The sequence below is a fragment of the Sylvia atricapilla genome, chromosome 2 (assembly GCF_009819655.1).
Source record: "Sylvia atricapilla isolate bSylAtr1 chromosome 2, bSylAtr1.pri, whole genome shotgun sequence".
Classification (NCBI taxonomy): domain Eukaryota; kingdom Metazoa; phylum Chordata; class Aves; order Passeriformes; family Sylviidae; genus Sylvia; species Sylvia atricapilla.
Window position 1 is genome coordinate 49,351,234 of NC_089141.1, and position 22,255 is coordinate 49,373,488.

The 22,255-nt window shown below is 41.2% G+C and overlaps 1 protein-coding gene across 2 annotated transcripts in view; it reads right to left on the minus strand.

The window, feature by feature from the left end:
* Positions 1–8,929: 8,929 nt before the first annotated feature.
* The window catches only part of SMAD9 (SMAD family member 9), a 36,336-nt gene continuing 23,010 nt past the window's right edge, over positions 8,930–22,255 (minus strand). Inside the window, exons 4-7 of one of the 2 annotated variants that reach the window (XM_066313180.1) lie at positions 20,744–20,854; positions 18,712–18,933; positions 14,335–14,591; positions 8,930–10,131 (exon numbers count right to left, since the gene is read on the minus strand). In XM_066313180.1, the coding sequence (XP_066169277.1) occupies positions 9,988–10,131; positions 14,335–14,591; positions 18,712–18,933; positions 20,744–20,854 (734 nt within the window). In that variant the 3' untranslated portion in view covers positions 8,930–9,987. Of the gene's footprint in view, positions 10,132–14,334; positions 14,592–18,711; positions 18,934–20,716; positions 20,855–22,255 lie in introns of both variants that reach the window. The other variant, XM_066313179.1, reaches the window with a different exon arrangement.

Sequence of the window (22,255 nt, forward strand, 5' to 3'; positions counted from 1 at the left end):
TCTTGTGCACAAGTCTCTTTCTCTGGCAATGCTCCAAAATCTTTGCCTTCTAGCCAGTCCACGATTTTTTCCAGAATTCCCAATTGAGCTCATGTAATCAATGCTACCCTCTTACTCCATGTAGCACTGGCTGAGTGATCTGTTAAGGGGATGTTTCCTTTGAAATCTGGAGAAGTCTTTTCCAATTATTTTTAAACCTTCACTTTAATATTTAATTTGTTAATAAAATTTGTTCATGGTAGCAGTGTTTAGCAGTACACCCTTTTCCTACCAAAGTTATAATAAATTAACATTTTTCTATATAAACATTTACAGTTAAACAAGTCAGTCTTTGATGACAATCATTAATGGAAGTCAGTTACTTTCTGTGGACATTGTAAAACAAAGTTCTGAAGTTGAGCCAGTCCAGTGGCATTACCTAACAACAATTGCTCAGGGATATGAGAATTTATGTCCTGTAGAATCTTGCACTAAAGGCAAAGACAACATGCCACCAAGAAGTCAGTCCAGCTGTTCAGGAAAGTACAAGTAGGTGATCTGTTTATTGCCTTCAATTTGAGTAGGTTTAAAATGCTTCATTGTTCATGTAAAAGAATTTGCATTTAAAAGTTCCTAAAGTGATGAATGGGAAAAAGCTTTAAAAAAAGTATCAGGTGAAAAGTATGAAACTGGGAGTTGGACCTTGTTACATGGAGTTACTTGAAATTACTAACTTCTTACATGTGAAATATAACTTAATTACAGATTAGAATGCCACTAATTTTTAAGTGACTAAAATTAAATTTTAAAGCTTTTAACTCATAGTAGTAAATTATTCAAAATCTAGTATTTTTCTTCTCAAAAAGGTATAGTTAAAATTATTTTATTAAGACAGCAGATCTCTAATCAGCTGCAGTGCTAGGCTTCACAGGTTTTCAGCCAATTAAAATGAACTTGAAATTGATTGGGTTAAGAATCCAACCACTATATTATGTAAGTGTTAAATCCCATGTTTTATTTATAAAAATAGTTTTGTATTAATCCACATTTCTGACTAGAGGTTATCCAAATGGGTTGGGTGCTTATTATCAAGTACTACATTTATATTGCAGCAGTTTGATCCACTAAGTAGTATCTCTTCAGCAGTTTTTATTAGTCTTATGGATTTTTACAAGCTGTGTTTTTTGTATGTACAAAACTTGTTCTGTAGGGATTTATTGTATTTAGCATTGTGCAAATTGTTCTTTAAAAAAGAACTTGAAAAACTTTGTATAAACAGTTCTGGACCAGTAAGTGAGTAAAATCTTTGAGCTTTCTTTTAAAAAAGTCTGTTATTTTTTGTTTTGTTAAATTTGTATGGGCTTGTCTTCCTGTGCTAAAACAGCCAGTTCTGACTAGATGGTATTTTGTGTTTCAAGGTATTGTTACAGAAAGTAATTTTAGATAAAAGCAAAATCAGATTACTTTTCAGTGTACAAGAGTATATGTGAAAACATAATTGGCAAAAATTGTAGAATAATGTATTTGATTTTGTTTTAAATGGTCAACTTATAATAGGTGAACAGCTCATTGTGTTGGATAGATCTGATTAAACTTTTAAAAAACCCAAACCCTCAGGGCAGAAAATTGGCACAGGGAGTGTTTGTTAAGACAGTGCTGAACAAGTTGTTTATGTCAAAACAAATGGAAGTTACTGAAGCTGTGCGTAGAGATGTTCAGTAGAGTGCAGCTCACCTATCCTGTATTTTTGCTAGTCTGTGATAGCAGCACCATAAGGCTGGTGCAAACACTGGGAGATGTGCTGGTAGCAGCACTCTGCTGTTTGGACAGAAGATTGGATGGGATTTCCAAACCAGTGCTGTCTGTGTAGCTCCAAGGCCATTATGTTGTCTAATCCTTTCTGTTATTGCAGAACAAAATCTGAATTTTAGGAAGATGAAAACACAACATTTCTGTACGAGTACATTCTTACTGTATCTCTCTTTGTCCTTGGGCAGTTCGAGAATTGCACACCTGCAAGTCTGTTATTCCACTAATGTCAGTCTGCTCCAGAGGGAAGGCTTCTGTCATAGGGCAGCATCACTGTTCATTGACTGCCTGTGAGATCAGAGCTGTCCCCATCAAAAGAAAACTGAACCATCCATCAATTCTATCACAGCACAGTGAGAGATTCATATACTGTACATGGGGACTTCAGGCTGAATTAATTCTCAGTACATTTTCTTGTGTTGAGCGTCCCATTACTCACTTAGTGCAATTAGTGATTCCTCTTGCCTTAGAGTGATTTGTATGAATAAAGGCATTCTAGGTGCTCCAGTTCCCAAATTCACTTGTGGTCATACAGGGACCTACAGCTGATCTCTTTAAGAGAAGAATGGGAGACAACAAAGGAAGGAGCTCTTAAAACAGAAATATCTTTATTAACAGTAAAACACAAGACGTGAATAATCCCTTTTACAATAGAATAATTCTGGCCAAAGAAAGTGGAGTGCATTAAAGTGTATTGTTCAGGCCAAGTGTGTTGTCTTCAGAATGCCTCAAATCAAATGCAGCAGGAGGAATGCTTATGGAAGTGTCCCTTTGGTTAGCAGTCGTTCCATCCTTCTCAGTACAACACAGCATGGAATCGAGTACTCTGGGGCTGGCTGGAGGACTCTGAGCTGCCCGGGTCTCTCGCACTCCTGAAGTTGTGTCTGCAATCTTTCCTTCTCCAGAGGCAAGAGCCCAAGTATTGTTCTTTACACAGCGACCTACGCTGGTTTACACAATGTCACAAACCGTGAGTAATGCTTGTGCATAATGCAGATGTTTTGCTTTGCTTCTGATGGAAAACAGAGGGCAGAATTATTCATAGACAGAAATGACTCCTGTTAATCTACGGATGATTCACAGTGCTTTTCTCACCAGACTGATAGATCATAGTTTAAACAACCCCATAGTTAACACACCTTGCTCAAATCCACCATTTTAGCCCCTTGCATAGAGCTTTGAAACTTCATGGCTTTGATCCACACAAAAAGGCCTGTTTCTTCACATTCTCATCTCACTTCTCAACCCCATTTATATCACAGAGGTGATATGAAATGAAGGTTTAAATTGCTAACACTCACTTATCTGCAGAAAGCAGGGTGTGGTACATTTAACTTTTACTTTAAAAGTATTATAAATAATTAAAAACTCCAACTGCTTGAGTAAGTGAAGAAAATTTATCTGAATGCACATTATCTCTGCTCATCATGTTTGTTCCCTTGCTCTCATTTGCAAAGCTTTTCATGGATATAACTGTGAATTAATAAGACAACACACTTCAGCATCAAATAAACCACTTTCAAATATGATGTGCTTGCTCACTACTGTGAAAGTGCAAGGGGTCAGATTTTACCAAGTTTTTCCTAGCTTTTCTTTGGTGATGAGGTCTGTATTTAAAATTATTAACTGGTTGGTCTATTTCACCCTATGCTATTCATATGCAATATTATTTGAATACTAACACAGAATATAAAATAGCAGCATCCATGGATAATAAAAACACTATGACTGAAGATCTAAAATGTGTTCACAATTAGCTGCAAATGTTCACATTGACTGTAATGGAAGAGTAGCTGACTCTGGAGGACATAGTGGTTATGTCTACCTTGTGTGAGAGACATGGCCTGCAAATTAGATTTGTTATCTGTACAGGCACCAAGTTTGCAAGCATGGGCCAGGTGCAAGTGGAGGTGTCCTCTTGCTAGGATTCTCATATGCCTCTCCTCTCTGGCAGAGAAGTGTGGCATCAGTATGGCAATGTAGTGTAAGGCACTCCTGGGCAAGGTGTCTGAAAAGCCCTGGGGTGAACACATAACAGGATTCTGGCTGTTCTGGAGCTTCCTATAGGTAGATGTGGGTACAAACCAAAGGCTGTGTTCTGTACTGGTCCCCAACATGCAGAAGTGTCTGTACTAGAGACACAAAGTGATTTCTCTCAGCTGAACAAAGATTAAATGCCCACTCAGGCTTCCTGTATCTTGCAGAAAGGTACTCCTGGGGCTGCCATGAGGAACAAGCCCTGTTTCAGTGGCTGCAATGAAGCTTCCAGGTTGAAAAGATTTTTGTTCACAGATCTAAAGTCTCGTAGAATCTCTCTCCCTGCTGCATGATGTGACAAATTTTGTCAAGCTCTTTTTTTCATGATAACTTGACCTCTCAGTTGTGCTTAGGGAAGCACACTTGTCCATCCTTGTGTACTGTTAAAAATGGGATTTTATAGTCAGGAGTCCTCATCAAGGCTTCTGCTGACTGTTTTCCTTTGGGCACAGCATTTCCCACCTTACCTTGAAATGAGCTGGTTTGTCACAATTCCCAGGTTAGATGCTCTCTCTATATATAGTCTACATCTTTCAGTTGTGCAGTTTCTGTCCAGACTGCATCTTTGAGGAGCACATCCTGGATGTGTTTATAGTTCTTTGAACACTGCCCCAAAGCTGAGCTCTTCATTAGTCTTGCAACAAAGCAGAGGGTGATCTTCCAAGTGTGGTTTCCAAATGAGCCAGGGCACTGAAACTCTCTAGAGCACAAGGGACACAATTTGCCCCACTACACTGCTATACTGAATGGCTTAATCAGGAAGCTAGCACACTTTCCCAGGCCAGGTGTGTAGGAAAACCCAAGCAAGAATTGTAGTACTTCAAGCCATTCCTAAAACAGGCCTTGACAATCAGTTCAGATGAGTATGTAAAAAGCTCTGGTGAACAGAGTGGCTGGCTGAGCAGGTACTGCCTTAATACCTCCAACAATGACCACTGGATTTATCTGGTTGGATGCTCCCTCCTCCTCAGTCTCTTCATCATCTCAGTGCATTTCTGGCTACTGGAACACCCATCAACTGTAAATCCTCTATAAAATTTTTCTCAGTCCTTTCAGTGAGGTCTCCACTCACTCAGAAGGGCTTGGGTTCAGATGTTCAAGTAACAACATGTTCTCCAGGTTTCTCTAGAGCAAGGAAGTCTTGCTTCTGGCTTGGTGGGCATCTGGGACATCATCATCATCAAATAGTTTGGGTTGGAAGTGACCTTTAAAGATCATCAACAGGCCCCAAAGTCCTGCCATGGGCAGGGACACCCTCCTGTAGACCAGGTTACTGAAGCCCCATCCAACCTAGCCTTGAATACTTCCATGGATGGGGCATCCACAACTTCTCCAAGAGCTTTTCCTGTGTCTCCCCACTCTCACAATAAAGAATTTCTGCTAATATCTTAACTAAAACTACCCTCTTTTAGTTAAAGCCATTACTCACTTGTCCTATAACTACATGGCCTTCTTGTGATATAAATCTACATTTTGGGCAGCACTTCTCAACTTTGAAAAATGGTATTTAATTACTCTACCTTATGACTCATTATATTTTTTGTTGTATTTGATTTTGGCTGTACTAAGTTAGGTTATGGGGAGCCAGGGGAAGAGGTAAATAGTACAAAGGATGTAAGGTTTCTTTTCCTTTGCTGAGCACCATGTAGTGCTAAAGTATTTCTAAAAGTTATAGTTGCACCAGAGTAGTCTTGTTTCAAGAGAATTAGTCTTATATTTGATACTCCTTTAAAGTTCCTAAATTGATCAGGCTTTTTTATTCATTGTTTCCATGCAGTCAAGAAGCAAAGTCTCTACCTGAGCTGCCTCTGTGAATCCAGCTGTTTGTGCAACTCCTTAGTCACTGGTGAGATTGATTTGCAGAGCTGATAGACAAAGGTGGGTGTTGTAAACCAGGAAGAACAAGGGCAGATTAGATAAGCTTATAGTCACAAATGCCTTGTTTTCTGCATTTTAAGAGGGGTGTGGTGAAGATGATGTTTACAGCAAGAGATGTTTGGAGTGCTGATTTTATGCTGAGAGAATACTAATACAAAATAGCTAAGGAGAAATATGTTTCATCCTGAAACTGCTACTAACAGAGAGCTCCTTCCTGTGGCAACCTGTTATCACTGAGTCTCCACAGAGACCTAGAGGATAATGCATACTGGAAGGGATCTCACCATGGCATCAAATCTGACACCCTGCTCCAAACAGAGACTGCTTGGAGAAGGCTGCTCAGGGCAGTGAAAGTCTTGACAAAGTACCTGCTGGAGACATGGAAGGGATTTCCTCAACTCCAGCTGATGCTACTTTGGGCCACAGTTCCCCTTTATGTTTCTGATACATTGTCCTTCAGAGGGAGCTCAGCAAAGCATTCTGATGAGGAAGGAAGACACTGGTGGGATAGCTGCTGATGGGAAGGGAAAGCATGTGCTGCACCTTGCAATGCTACAGCCACTGGGCAGTTTTTCCAAGGCAAGGGAATGGGACTGAGGCACCCAAGCAGCAGTGCCATGGAATGGCTCCAGGCAGTCAGGGTGCGAGATCTGTTCCGAGTACCTCTGGATACAAACAGCACAGCAATACTGGTGCTGCTGAAGAACTCAAGTCATCTTCTCTCAGCATCTTTCCTATTTAATAGGAAAACAAGTGTCTATGTACCATGCTGAATGTGCTTTGTGCCTCTGCCTCATTAGACTCCCACTACTACCTGCTGATGCATGGTACTCCTCCACAGAAACTTTTAAGAGGCTATGAACCGTTGATGAATCAAAAAAAAAAAAATTAAAAAATCTGGTTTCAACTAAGTAGTCTTGCTGTAAGTGGTTTTAAATCTCTCAGGAAGACTATCTCCAAAGCTTGAGTATTAATGGGTAGTACATTTATAAGGCCCTTAAATTGACTACAGGTTTAAAGGTTCATGAAGACCTTTCAGCAGAAATTATCTCCTTCCAAACTAGGGAAGACATTAGAGATACAAAGTTATGTTACTGTAAGTTGTAAGAAACCTGAATTTTTAACCAATTTCAGTTCACATATACTAGAGAAGCCTGTGAAAGAAACTTTGTTCAAAAAGAAAGGGAAATAAATGGTTTATTAGTCTTTTTATCTTTGCATCTGGTCAGGGGTCATCTTATTTACTTTTTTATCTCATCCACTGTTACCACTCCTTCTATGTACTGTGGGCTTTGGGGAGGAGCTGTCAGCATGTGTGCACAGCACAGTGAGCTAAGCCCCGAGAAGCCACCAAAATAAGAAACAACTGACACAGTGGTTTTCAGCAAAAAGTTAGATTTGCTGAAATTCATCTCATCCTAATACAGGTGTTTTAAATGGTTCAGAAGAATCACACTCCAGAAATCCCTCATTTCTTACTAATAAGGCAGTATTAAGGTGACTGCCTTGAATGAGAGGCATGTATGGACAGCATGGAAGCCAAATCCTATTTGTAAAATGATTACGATAAAGTTAGACATAAAGGAAAGGAAAAACTGCTCTGAATTTACCAAATTCCATTTTATCCAAACACTTACTGAGCAAGCATCGTTACTAGGTTGGGGAAGTCACCATATCTTCATTAGGGTTCCCCTCCTCTATTTTTGGATACATGCAATGTAGCAGTCTGTATTTGAGCCTGTGACTCCTTTAACTCCTTGGGAAGACACAAGCATGCTCAGAGTGCAGTGTATTTCACCTGCTTGAAATATCTTGTGATGAAACAAATAATGCCCCAGAAGAAGCTGCTTCTCTTCACTGGCCATCAAATTTTTCTCTGCAGCATCAACAGAAAACCGAGTTCTGGAGCTGCCCAAGAGCAGATGCATCTCAGAACATTTCCTTTTGCTCTCTGTGAGGAAGATGACAATGCTGGGAATGTCTAAAAGAAACTCCTAGGCTTCTCTCTATATTAAAAGGGAAGGAGGTTTAAAACCTCCTTCCAAAATGGCAAGGAAGAATCTAGGATGAGGAACAGAGCTAGATCCTGGACAGTAGAAGTGATTTCCTCTGTCTTCAGCTGCTTAAAAAAAAAAGGAATGAACAAAATCAAAAGGTGCTCTTCCTGGAGCAAAGGTGCAAGTGGAGAAGAGGGGCAGTAAACATGCTAAAAAACATTATGAGTATCTGATCACTTATGACAGAGGGAGCTGAAGAAAATACATTTTCCTAACTGATGTCTCTAAAGTCTGCTAAATAGTAAATGGCATATCTGGAATTTCTGTTTATTATTACTATTATTATTATTATTATTATTATTATTATTGTATTTCATTGCTGCAATAGACTGTAAAGTTTTTCCTATCTCACAGTGACACTGCTGACATCAAATGGTGACAGAATAGGGTTCTTTGCATTTACAAATTTCCTATATAACTTGCTATTACTGCTCAAACTTAACAATTTATCCTTCTGTGCCCTGCTAATGCTGCAGGCAGCTGAAGATGCATTGAAATGAAGCAACACTGTTAGTTTACTCACTATCTTTCCAGTGAATAATATTTCTTTTGCATGTATGATACAGCTGAAGATTTCAGGTGTCCTCTTGTAATTATGCAGCAAAATGTGTAGCACCAGATATTGTGTGAGAAGAAAAGAAGTATTCTGAGAAACTTTTTTTTTTTTTTCACTAATACTTCTACCGTGTTCTATGGAGGAACGATACTGGAGATGTTATCACTCTTTCTGACCCTTATATAAAAACAATTTTCAGTGGACTGTTATGCTGGAAAGAAATAATACTTGACTCCTTCAGCAAAAGGAAAGACCATCAAAATGTAGTGAGAGTTTCACCTGTCTTCTCAGGAAAGGTTTCCAAGTGAACAGCATTTTGCCAGGATTAGGGTATGGTCAATAGGTTTTCCTGCTTACAGAAGGAATACAGATAAGGTTATGAACACAAATTCACTCTTCACTTGTTTGTGGCTTACACTGCCTCACCATCCTCTGCAGGCAAGGCACAAGCTCAGCAAAAGAAGAAGCCTGTATCTAAGGTGAGAAACCATCCATGGGGATGTATTGAGTGACTGGCAGGGAAGCCCCCTCAGTCAGCCCCGAGCAATGCAGTCAGCCCCAAGGACTGGCCCAGTGCAGGGAATGGACGTGGCTGACTCCCATCTCCTTTTCATTGCATCCTTTGAGTGCGGGGCTTTCCGTTCCCAAGATGAATGATAGAGTAATTATTTGCTTCTTCAGTGCTTCTTTAATTTCCCTTTTCTGAATCACAGTTCAAGTCCCTTTTAGGTGTACCCTTGATATCAGCACAGCAGTCTAAATACAGACAGTCCTAACTTTAAAACAAGCTACATCAGTACTGTAGAATGGATAGAATTCAGTTTATGTGCCAGACACATATCCAAGTATGTATGTACTTTCCAAAAAAGCACTGGAAGTTAATTAGTTTTTTTAACTCATGGGCGTATATTTCAATTATTATTTTTTTCTTAGGAGCTTGTTGCTTTTCAGTGCAGCTTTTCAGTACCATACCCTACTGTGTTAACAGTATCAGACTACTCAGATTGTCCAGAATGCTCTGAGATAAGGCTCCTGTGCTGAACATGTCCCCAGGGCTCCCTCCTCCTGCCAAATCCCAGGAGAGATGGGTGTGCCTCAGTTCTTCAGAGGATTTGTTGTCCCATCGTGCTTTGCATAGGGAGACAGACTGGAATTGCAGTTTAGTCTTTGAGTTCACTAGATAAAAGCCACCTCTATGCATAAGTCCTGTGCTCCACCTACGGTCCTCTTCTGGGCTTGAAACCAGGATGTAAGATGAATATAAATGGCACAGAGATCTGACTTTGGTTGCCTGCAGAGGGGTGAATTTCACCTACTAGGAACAGCTACAGCCAGGTTTCTGAACCCATGTGAAAGTGCTGGAAATTTGCACCATTTACTGGCTTGGCTGGGGAATGAAGATGCTCACAGGAAATGTTTGACACTTTTGCAGAAATTTGGCTTATTTTGTACTAGAGAACAGATATGTTATACCTGAATTTCTAAACTTACTGTACTGGCATCAGAGTAACTAGAAATCACAAAATGAAAAAATGAAAAAAAAAAGAAGTAGACTATGTATAGATATATTTACATCTACATACATCTACATATAGAAGCTTCTGTTCATGGGAATTCTATAAGCCACTGCCTGCAATAGCATCCATCCTAAGGGAATTCTAGAGATGATTCTTAAGAGACTGAGGAGATGGGGTTGTGAGGTGAGCCCATCTGTGTCAGCACCTTATCCAGCCACTGCAATGGTCCATGCAGGTGGATCTCAATCCAGCAGGGTGTGCTTGTAACATCTTGGCGATGGTACTCTGCTCCCCAGCCCTATAAAAGGACCAAAAAGTGAGGTGGTTTTCTAAAAAAAAAAAAACACCCAGAACATTAAATCACAATTCCAGTGCTGATAGTCTAACACAACTACAGACAGTCCACCACCCAAGTTCCCAAGATTTAATGCATTATCCTAGGGATAATTTTCTCTAGAAACTGCTCCTTTTTAGTGTCACTGTTATCATAGCTACCAGGATGTTATTAAATTAAAAATTTCAGTCACACTTCCAGGTGCTGAGAACAACTGGCATGGAAGGGCCTGTTTCCAAGATTGACTGCCTGCAAACAGCCTGTGGGGAATGGTCCCTGTTGTTTGCACCCCAGGGACATGCCCAGTAAAGTCTGGCAGCCTGCTGTCTGGCACCAACAAAAAGCAGGCCAGCCTCTTTCATTAACAGGAACTAGGAATGGTCCTGGGAACTGCTTCATGTATTGGTACAGATTCATCCTGTGAGTCTAAGACGTTAGAATGTCTAAGTATTTATCTAAACCTCTGGAAATTCCAGCAATTCCTATGTACCATACTTGGCCTATGCACAGGCTTTTCTCCAAGAGGGTGTTTGGGCACTGGAACAGGCATCCCAGGGAAGTGGTCACAGCATCAAGCCTGACAGAGTTCCAGAAGTGCTCAGACAATGCTCATGGGTGTGACTCTCAGTGCTGTGCAGGGCCAGGAGCTGGACTTGATGATCCTGAATGAATCCCTTCCAACCAAACATATGCTATGATTCAAGCAGGCACAGTGTCTAAGCAGTGCTAAGCAGGCAGCCAGACGTCACAGCAACACAAGGCATGCCAGTAACAGCCCAAAGTCTTGCAGCTCACCAGCTGTCTCACTGGCAGAACTGAACTCAGATTTCTATAGGGCAATGTGCAAAACATGGTCCCACTATGTTTTGCACATTTCCACTAAGAATGAGGATCTTCATTTGTGGGATGCTGATCAGACCCTAAGTCACACCTGTCATTATGATAGGCAGGCAGGTCGGTATTCTTGTCACGAAAAAAGGACATGGAAGCATATTAAGACTGGTGGCTGCCAAAGTCACCAAAATTTTAGAGTGCTGAGCAGCTCAGAAAACTGAGGCTGCCAGAGCAGCCACTTGTTTAGATGACAGCTGAAAAATTAGGATCAACACTAAAATGAGATGTCACCATAAGTGGTCTGGATAAAATCTATGCTAATTAATGAAGAAAAAGGGAAAGAAAGCAGAAGAGTATGATATGGACCCACCAAAGCCCAAAGAGTACTTTCAATCAGGCAGCATTTTTCTGAACTGCAGAGCATTAATCAGACTAGAAAGAGCCTGCATTCACAGAACCTCAGACTGATGTTCTGTAAATGTTTGCATAAAATGCCAGCACAGTCAGACTTCTGAGACGGTGAGGTTGCAAGTACTGAACTGCAGTGAAGATACACAGCCAGGAGAGCAAGTGCCAGAGGAGCTGGCACACCTTGCTAGCAGGCAGGACAGAAAATCCAGAGGAACAGCAATTACAGGATTCAAGCACAGTGTGCCAGATTTGGGGGAGCCTGGCAGGTGGCTGGCCATCTCCCTCTGCTGGCAACTCCCAAACACTCCCAGTGATGCTGTCTCTGGCTGGAGCATCCCCAGGGGAAATGCCAGGAGGGCAAGGACCCCGGTGCTCCCTGTATATCACCCTTGGGTTGCAGGTAGCTTCCTTCACCTCAGGACTGAGAGGAGCCCAGAGCGGGAGTTCTCTTAAAGAGGAAATAAAGTGAGTACAACTTTCAAAGCTGCAGTGGTGTTTTCCACAGATGGTGGGAAGAGGATACTGGTACCCCCATGGATCCTGCTGCTCCTGCCAACACTTTGCATCTCCTGTGGGAAACAGCTCTCTCCAACCTGGGCTCCATGTTCCAGAGTGCTGAGTTTCAAGTCTGGGTGTTCCCCTTAACCCCAAGACACAGGGAAATGTGGGAGGGATTGCACTGTGTTCAGACTTTGGCTTGAAACTCTTCATCTCTTCCTTTTGTGGTTCAGCTGCCTCAGCTGTGGAGAGGTGGCAAGAGCCATCCTGCTTTGGTTATCAGCAGTGCTTGGTGTAAGGAAGCTGTTCTCACTGAGGATACATCTGAGCTCCTCTCACCTGCTCTATGGGCACACAAAGGGCATCAGAGGGGACAAGACCTTCACCTTCCTCTGTCCAATGCCCTACATTCAGAAGATGGCATAGTCTTGGCAAGTTTCTCATTCTTGGTCTCTACCTCCCAGCTGGTAGCTCAAGCATTGGTGGGGTCAGAGGCAGGGTCTCCAGCCCTTTGGGCTGTACATGACCAGCAGTACACAAGTCAGTGCAGAAGCCACAGCACTTCCCTGCACACAAAAGCTCTCTTGGACTGTGGCTCTGACAGACCACAGGCCCCTCTGGGCATTGCATTCCCAACACCCAGGGTCACTCCTGGCATCAGACTGAACACAGGAGGGCTCACTCCTTGGGAGGAAAATATTTTGGGAAGACTGAATACAGGAAAGCATATTTGCAGGCTAGGAAGAAAGAGCCTGGATGAGATTTGCCTAGTAATTTTCCAGGCACCATGGGAAAGAGTTCAAAATAACTTCTTGCACTGGTCTTCTGGTGCCTGAGGCACAATAATAGCTGCTATTATTTCAACAAAGCAAGGTGATAATATGGCAGCAGCATTATATAGTGCATCAACACCACCATTTCTGCTGCCATGCTGGGCATGGAGGCAGATAACACATCAAAGAACTTGCTCCTGAATCGCTGAGATAATGAAAATATTGCGTAACTGGCTACACTGCCTTTACAAACAACATGCCCATTCATGTCTTCCATTAAAGAAAATGCTGTTTGTTGGGTTTCTTGTGTTCTTTTCTTTTGCCCTAATGCTTGTATGTGAACAAGTTATCAGTTTCCTTCCAAGAACAAAGCAACAGCATGGTCATGGGCATGGAGATTTGGCTTGGACTCTTGGGAGAGGTTACAGGACACTCTTAATGATCTTGAAGATTTAAGAAGATGGGTCCTCAAGGATGGCTAGAAAAAGTTAGACCAGAAAGATCTGTAAGACTCAACTTACTGGCTCTGTAGAACTTAAAGAAACTGGACTCAAGCCTCAAGAACTTTTTCGTACCTTAGATGTGAATTAAATCATCTCAATTCAGTCGTATGTATATAAACAAATCTGTATGACAAAGGAACACACTCAAACCGTTTTTATGGTACCTAGCAGGACCATAGGCTTCTAATGGTGCAACTGCTCTAGTTTGCAGACTGAACATTGCTGCCAGGTCTCCCCAGCAGCACTATAGCAAGTTGATCTAGCATCATTGGGAAACTATCTTGAAACACTTGCCATTCTTTGGGGGTTAGATGCTACAACAGGCATGTAAATAAAGCCAAAGTTCTAAAAGCGGTTGGGAAATCTTGTTCTGGTTAGAAGGCCATTCAGAAAGTCCCACAAAGATTGACAGATTTCCCACAGAGCAGTCAGACTGTGAAATTCAGATATGAAGGACATCAGAACAGTAATGGCTTTGGTAGCCTCCTGTCTTTTCCAAATAACAGAGGGAAGGTCAAATGTTCTTCTAGGTTTTCTGTTCTACTTGCAAGAAGCCATTCTGGTTGTGTGGCTGGCCAGAGTGAATGTTATCAGAAAGTAAGACAATATTTGTCAGGGATCAGGCAGATGGCAAACAACAGTTCTCTGCAAGCTCAGTAAGGGATGAAATAGGACCCAGTGTTTCTTGATTGAGACAATACATACCATCTATACTGGTGAGACTGTAAATTAGCCTAAATACATAAGGACATTATTTTCAGATCAATGGCTTTAGCAAGCTCTACTGCAAACCAGTAACAATAGGAGAGAACATAACAGCCTAATATATGTGCTACAACATTTACGTGTTGCTAAGCCCTTCTGAGTTGAGCTTTTTGAACAATCAGTGGAGGAACACCACTATGCATTCTCTATTTTCCATAAAGAGCCTATGGAATATCTACACTTTGTAATCTAAGAGATTTTCAGGTTGCCCACAAAGGCTATTGATTTTGAGCACCTATAAGTTTAAGACAATACTGGAAAACAGGCAGTATGAATTGCTATTCGAAAGTTGAGTATCTACATCCTCCCTTGAAACGGATTTGATGGGATCTAGTTTAGCACCAAAGCTAGCAAGGATGCAAGAGAAAGCAAAGAATCCTTACTTTAACGAAGCTCATTCGAATAGTACACATCTTGGTCAGCTCATACACCACTTCGAAACCATGATTGACTGACTGGGCAAGCAGCTGGGCAAAGAGCTGGTTGTTGAAGATCTTGAGGCTGCAGCCACTGGGGATCTTGCAGACCGTGGCTGGGTGGAAACCATGCTGGTAGTTACAGTTGCGGCTTTGCACAAAAATACTGCTGTCACTGACACATTCGGCATAAACCTCCCCACCGACGTAGTAAAGATGAACACCTTGAAAAACCAAATATAACATTTATTATTTATCCATTGTTCACAACACACTTTATGCCAATTTTTTTGCTGGTTTTGGCATACAAGCCCAGGATCCTTTCAGGATCTTTGGTTCTTGGTGCATGTTGCTTTACTTTTACCCAACAGATAGTATTTAATGACAAAATACAAATACATAAACATCAAATACATGCCAATCATATCTTAAACACCAATCAAAACTATCCAAGAACCGAAAAATCACTATTGCATTACACAGCTAAATGTATTTTCGCTGTTAAGCAAATGTGCACTGGCCAAGATCCACTTCACTGCACATTGTTGTTTTACTACAGGATCCTACAGTCATACATTTAAAACACAGCATGGTATGTACTTAAAATAGCTTTTCTGTATTTTGCTTTATTTGCCAATCAGAACCATGTATTTCCATTTACATGATGTGATTTACTCATCAGATCCTGTTCCAAGTGACCTTTACCAAGAAAATGACTGATTTTCTCATGAACTTTTCCGTGCCCAAGTGACTTACCAATACTAACTCAAATTTTTCCTGTGACTTGAGGAAATTAAGGTGGAAGCACTTCTATCCCTCAAAGACCACCAAGGATATTTGCTTGCACGAAAACATACCTGAATTGGTGAGAGAATTTATCTTAGCCTAATTCAGCAACCTTGAAGTTGGGGATCATCTGTAAGATGATAATTGTGTAGATGCCTTCTCTAGCTGGTAGATGGAGAGACCAGATGATTCACTCCATTTTCCACAGAGTGCAGGCTCAGAGCCAGCTTAAAGCCCTGGAAGTCTGCACAGGTGCTGAAAAGGCTCTCCCATTCCCTGCCCCTGCTGGCACACCTGCTTTCATGCTGGCAGAAACAGCTGAGGATTGGGCTGCTGTCCAGGCTGAGGAAGTGAACCAGCTAATAAACTTTAAAACAAACAAACCAAGATTTATTTCCAGTGAGATCTTGTGAGATCTTCATCAGTGCAAGTGTGGCAATGGGGACCCTGACTACTTGAATGTGAGCATGAAGCCACAACCCAAAGGGGGCCAAGTCATTCTGTGAAAATTCCCAGACAGCCGCCCTTCCCATGGCTAGATTAGGGGAAATTAAGCTGTCCCATGGCCAAGAGAGGTGGAAGAACTCAGTTCTTTGTTCTTGTAAAAACTGCCACTAAATAAAAATAAAATCCTCCTCTCTAATGCTAGGCCTTCAAACACACACAAATGTTCAGAGCCTCAGTAGACTGCCTGCAAAGCTACTGGTAACTGCTTTAATAATGCAGCTGTAATTAGTTTTATTCCTGGTATACTTCACACAAACAAACACTGGGTATATATTCCCAGTCTATTAATCATTCTGCAGTCATAACAACAAGGGGTAGCAGCACATCCTTAGGATAAACCAAACTTCTAAACAGAAGTGGGAATGGCACAGGGGAAAGCAGGTTGAGTGGGAAAAGAATCTGGGGAAAATACACTCTCCCATAGTCTTCCAGAGTGACTCAGATGGGAACCTTAAAATTTGTCTTCAAGCCATCACTTGACTTCCGAGCACCCACAAGATCTAAAATGAGCTGCGAGTGGCAGGGGTGTGGCTCGGAGCACACTCCTGTAATGCACTGGGAAGAGCAGCCACAGGAAAGCATCAGCTCCAACTACACCAGGAACTCTGGGGTGCTGCACACTGTGACTGCCACGACTTGACCTTCCTTCTCATGGAAATGGATAAAAGGGAAGGACAGAAAGGATCTTGATGGAGTCCATATAGCTTTCTGAAATAATCAGATGTAGTGAGAACAGAGGGTAGGGAGAAAAGAATGAGGACATAAATGTGCACCACATTTCAAATCTTCTTGTGTAGCTACTGATTTAGGGTCACCACAGGGGATACTAAGGTGAAAAATTTTAAAGGTTGGGTTTTCAAAGAATATTAAGTAACCTATTTTCTGAAACAAATGAAAGCTTCCAAAGGCATTGCCCAAACATTGTGCTACAATAACAAAAGCATAAATGTCACTTCTGAAAGCAGAGGTAACAATTTTTTTTGCTTGTAAAATTTTTAAAAGCAATAAATACAACACTAATAAGTGTGTATTCCTATTATTCTAGTATTCATTCACCAGAGGAAAGGAAACCAAGCAGCTAAATACATATTTGTAGAAGATCAAATCAAAGGTCCATATGTTTTGGTGGTATTTCATTGCTCTCTGCAGAAAGTGAGAATTCAGCAGTCTCCAAGCATGCACATCTTTTTTACACTGATCACAAGTTCCTTTTTTGTCCTTGAAGTCTGACTGCTGAAACAGGTCCAATTGCTCGTAGATGTTGCATTGTGTTCTGGATTGTTTTTAGCTTTGATGTGGTATTTCCAGGAAATGGTTTAACGCTGATACACTAGATGACAATTCAATCACATATCCTTATCCTACTGAGCTAATCTTGTTTACTCACTCTTTTTTCTCCCATGTTAACATGAGACAATTGTATCCATTTCAGCAGCTTTCATCTGTCCACCATGCCTTTGAAGTATACCCTTCTGGAGCTGCTCTGTGCTCTTCTGCAGGCCTGCACTGGTGCCACTTATATTCCACTTCTATATGTTTTTTTATGATTTGCATAAGCAGGGAAGAGCAGTAAAATTAGGGATCTCTGATATATTAAGCTCCTCTGGGCAACCTGCTCCCTTCCCTTGGGCACATTCCTAGTGTAAGACTTTAAAGAACTTTTAATAAATTAAGGCAGATCTTCACATTTAAATGGATGAAGACCATTAGTATTTACCTAAATTTATTTCTGTCTGTTCTGTCTCTTCATCTTTTGGGCCAGAAAGTCACAGGCTGTAACATCGCCAAATGACAGCTGGGATTTTTTGTCATTCCTCTTTTAGGACCAGGCTCAGCTTTGATCTACATCCCTCTGACAGCTTACACTGATAGGATGTAAAGCTTTGCTTTATTTTCTAAGTAAGTTAGAACTAGATGTACAACACATTTGGACTCTGCACAATGAACCACTCTGGGACACACTTGTAGCATCGGCAACATAAACGTTTTCCATTCCAGGGAAAAGTGCAAGACCTCAGCACAACATTGCCTGCTCCAGCCCTCAGGTTGACTGCTCTTTGCAAAAACTGCATCACATTTGTCTCAGAGCTTCCTCTTATTCAGTCATTCAACACTAGACTATCAAGAGCCAATTAAAATATTGCTCTAGGCCTGGGAAATGAGGTGAGGTTGACAAGATAATAGGAGTGGAACAATTAGAGTTAATTAGCCCAGTGGGAAATGCATTCCCAGGCAGCTACTGGTGAGAGGTTGGGTTGGCAAGATAATGAGTCTAGACTGGATATACCAGAACAGGCAAAACTTCATCTGCATGGAGAAGAGGCTGGCACAGAGCTTCTGACTCACCACCACAAACAACAGTAAGTTCTGGGAGAACATCAAACCCTACACAGCCCTGGGGAGTTGGGACCGAGTTGTGTGTGGCCATGCGTGTCCAGGTGTGGGCTCCTCATACTTGGCACCAGCAGCATGTCACACTGAGGGTATCTGTATACCAGAGCTGGAGCACACAGAGCTGCACCAGCAACCACTGGTGGGAGAATAATAACCTTAGTTTTACTAGTGAAAAGCTGACAAAGCAGGGAATTGGAACGGTGGAGGGAAGCTACAAACACAATTCTACCAGAGTTCTCTTCAGCTAAGTAACTCAACTACTAAGTGTTTCATCCATCTCCCTTTGTTATTTGGTGGGCGGAGAAGCAGCCCTGAGGCACCAGCAATTATCCTTTTAGTGGCATTTTAATGGCAATATTCCCAGTTGCCAGAAGCTCTAATAAATAAAATGAAAATACATACTGCTAAATTAGAACATACAACTATAAACAACATTTTTCTCTTTGCTGGCCAAGTAAATAGCCTTTGTAAGGAGTTACTCTGCTGATTGTTATCCAGTTAGAAAAGAATCCTCTGCTTTTCTTCTATTTCAGAAGCAATGTCAGAGGTTTGATTTTAAGGCAAGCACATCTAATGACTCAGCTAGGTTTGTTAATGTAATGCATGGATCTTCTGAGCTCTGAATATTATTCCTGAGGAGAGGAGATTTCTTCTTACCTTTTCCTATGTGTCTCCTGGTGTTTTCTATAGTAGAATTGCGGTTTACATTTGAGAGCAGACCCAGGCAGAACCTGTTTTTGTTATTTGACGGATCTGTAAATCCATCTATAAGGATACTTCGAGAGGAGGCCTGGAAAGTCTCCCCTACTCGGTTGTTGAGTTCATAGTAGGCAACTGAGCACCAGTGTTGGGGTTCCTCATAACAAACAGGCCGAAAGTCTGTAGGAAATAAAGTTAAGCAGCTGCTCAGGTTTCAGGAATATTTTTTAAACAATCTTCCTGTTTTCTTTCATTCCCTCCCACTCTCAGCCCACCATCTCTTCATCTAAACAGTCACTTTTGTCATACTTTATCCCAACAGCAGCTTCCACTGCTTCTTGAGTTTATGACTGAAGTCCCAAACATGCAAAAGGTTATTGCACCAGCTTAACTCTAAGCCTCTGAGGAGCCCCACTTCTACTTAAAAGTGGAAACTCCACTGCATTAAATCAACCGCACTGACATTCCTCACTGAACTGAGGCCCGAACTATACACTGAAAATAGTAAGGGATACATCTGCTCTGCACACCAGCAGGAGATAGGGATGACAGATGGGCTCAAAGCAAGTCAAAACTGAGCCAAGTTTTTGGTATTAGGCCTTTAGCCTAATACCGAACTCTGTAGTTCAGAAGTAATAAATCACTCCAATTTTTGCATGGTCTCAGGCCTTCCGCTTCCACGAGACTGTAAGCAGAAATGTCAGCAAGGTCATTTCTTTTGGATCTATCCCTGCCCAGTTTTTTTAAGTCAGAGACAGAGAAAGACTCAAAAAATGTAACAGAATCTCTGAGCCTCATTTGTCCTACAGGAATTAATAGGAAACTTTATCCTGCCTGCTCACCACAGGCATATGAGCCTGCCTGCCCCCAGAGCACCTCTGTGCATAACCTCCAATAAACTTCCAACTAATATTCACTAGGATTAGTGATCAGGGTATGTAGGCTGTGATAAAGAGATTAAACTAGCTTGACAATTTATTTAAAAGTATTGGTGTCTGATAACTTGTTATTATCCAGCCATTCTGTGTTCCTATCCGTAATTAGCACTATCCCCCTCACATTCCTTCTGCTCCAGCTCCATGCTACATACACACTCCTCACTGTTTCAGAAGGCGGGCAATATTTTTTTAATGTGCATGTGTGTGCAGTGTTCAGTCCTCATTCTAGAAATGACATTTCTTTAGGAACACAATACGATGGACTAGAAGAACAATGGTGATTTTTCCTTTGCAGTAGCAGGAAGCCAAAGCAAAAGACAACAAAGGAACTCAGTTTCCCATTCCTACTCTGCAGCAATGGGCTCTGAATGGTCGGGCATCAGTACTAGCCAGTACTAGCCCAGAGGTAGCAGAGGCCATGCTGGAGGTGTCATCAAGTTGCTTTGAGGGGTGCAAGCAGGACCCCAGACCCTTCTGTGACCATTAATGCCTTTCCCACTAAAGAATTCTTATAAGATGACAAAGACTTTGGTCTTCTGTCAAAATATCTTTGTACTCCACTAGAACATTCCTTTTTCTTTCTAGCCAGCCAGTAACGTAACACTAATACAAAGATGGCAGTAAAAAGGTCCCTACCCTAAGGCTTTAAAGTACTTGAAACCTAGAGCTGAAGGTGATAAAGAAATGAGTTGTGATATTGACAATGCTTTTGTGTGTTATATTGCCCCACCATCCTTGATTTGATACGTTTATCTTTACAACGTAGATAACAATGTTTGCTTTCATTAACAGCTTTTTAACTGTAATAGTCCATGGATGCAAATAAGGCTTAAACTGTAACTCTGCACATAATTCATGGAAATACTACATCAGCCTATCCTGACAGTTAATGGATGGGTCTAGCACACAGCCTTACTGCAAAACTGCCTGAAACTTATTATTACAGATCACTAAATCTTCGTGTACAAATAACAAATTTTTTCTTAACAGATTTTATTTAAAGAATAGTACAAATGGTTATTTACTTTCAGCTTCTCCATCGGCAGATTTACCTCCACTGGGCAAAGACAGCACTAGCTGACTTTCAGCTATTGCATCCATTGACCGTCCATTGTGGATTCCTGGAGGTTCTCTTGCATGGTAGGGTGGAGGTGGAGTTTCCACTACAGAAAGAAAGAAAAAAGAAAGGAGAAAGAAAGGAAGAAAGACACTTAAGTCAGTATGTTGATAATTTCCTTCTGGGTTGTTTTTTTTTTTTTTTTTTTTTTTTTTCTGATGAATATTTTATTACTTCAGCTTCATTTGGCTGGAGAAGACTAGAAAAAGCACAAATCTGAATCTGAGCTCCCTTCAGGCTCTAGATTAAGGCCATTGCATGCTCAGCAAAAATGGGAAGGAAAAGCTGTCATGTTGGACGTGCAGCGCCTGAAAGAGAGACTGATAGTCACAACAGTGCTTCTGGCCTAAAAAAGTAATGCAGTTTCATCTGTTATTTCCAGAATTCTCTCTTTAATTAAAAACTTGAGGAGGATGATTTAAGAGCAGAAGCTCACTTTATTTGATCCTCTGGGAGAAAGCTCTCTTTCTTCATAATCTGTAAAAAAAGCCTGTGGAAAGCTATAGAAAAAAGACTTGGCAAAACTCCCTCCATACTTGTTCTTTTTTCCTCTGTCCTATAAGGGAAGTCTGTCCCTCTCCTAGTTTGTTCACTCTCCCATCAAAGAGCAATAGATGTCATAAAAACTTTGGGAGGAAAAGTATCAAGTCACAACTGCTCAGCTCCTGATTTGTTTCATTTACAGCAACATGAGCTAGAAAACAGAAGGTGACTCTATAGTAGGGATTATCCAGAAAGGCTGGAGGCTTTAGAAAGCCGAATTAAAAAAGACTTCATTTTCATATTATAAAATGTCAACATTCAGTTCCATAAGCACTAAAAGTCTGTAGTTTTGTCTCATTTGAACAAAAACTCAATGGGCTTATATGGAAATTACAGCCACATGCAAGCTTGCAGAGCCAAGGGCCTCTTTAAGAAGGGTTTAACTTGGTTCCAGACTCAAATTCCCTCTTGTGTTTGGGGTCTCTTGGCTGGCCCTCAAAATGGAAAAACTTGACCTGGAGTGGGTAAATGTGAACTGTCTCATGAGACACCACTGAATCTTCCATGTTATTCTAGTCTATTTAAGCACTGCTCAGGACCTAGGAATTTCATACACTATATGATATTTCTAACACTTAGATGACATAACCCTCCAACAAAAAAGAGTAAAAAAAATCAAGAAATAGTGGAAGAGAAAATAAGTTACAGAAAGAAAAACAATCACAGAATCACATGATTATATGGGTATTTTTAATGTCTGCTCCTAAACTAGTCACATTTAGGTCTCCTTATACCCACTAAAGAAAAATGGGAACCTGCAGACACAGTGTACTGGACATATACAAGAAGATGCGATGAATCTTATTCTAGCAGTGTCTGTTTCCTCCTACTGATTATAGGGGGAGTATAGACAATTTCATGAGATGCAGAAACCTGAATTGTTGACACTATATTTGGTCCCTCT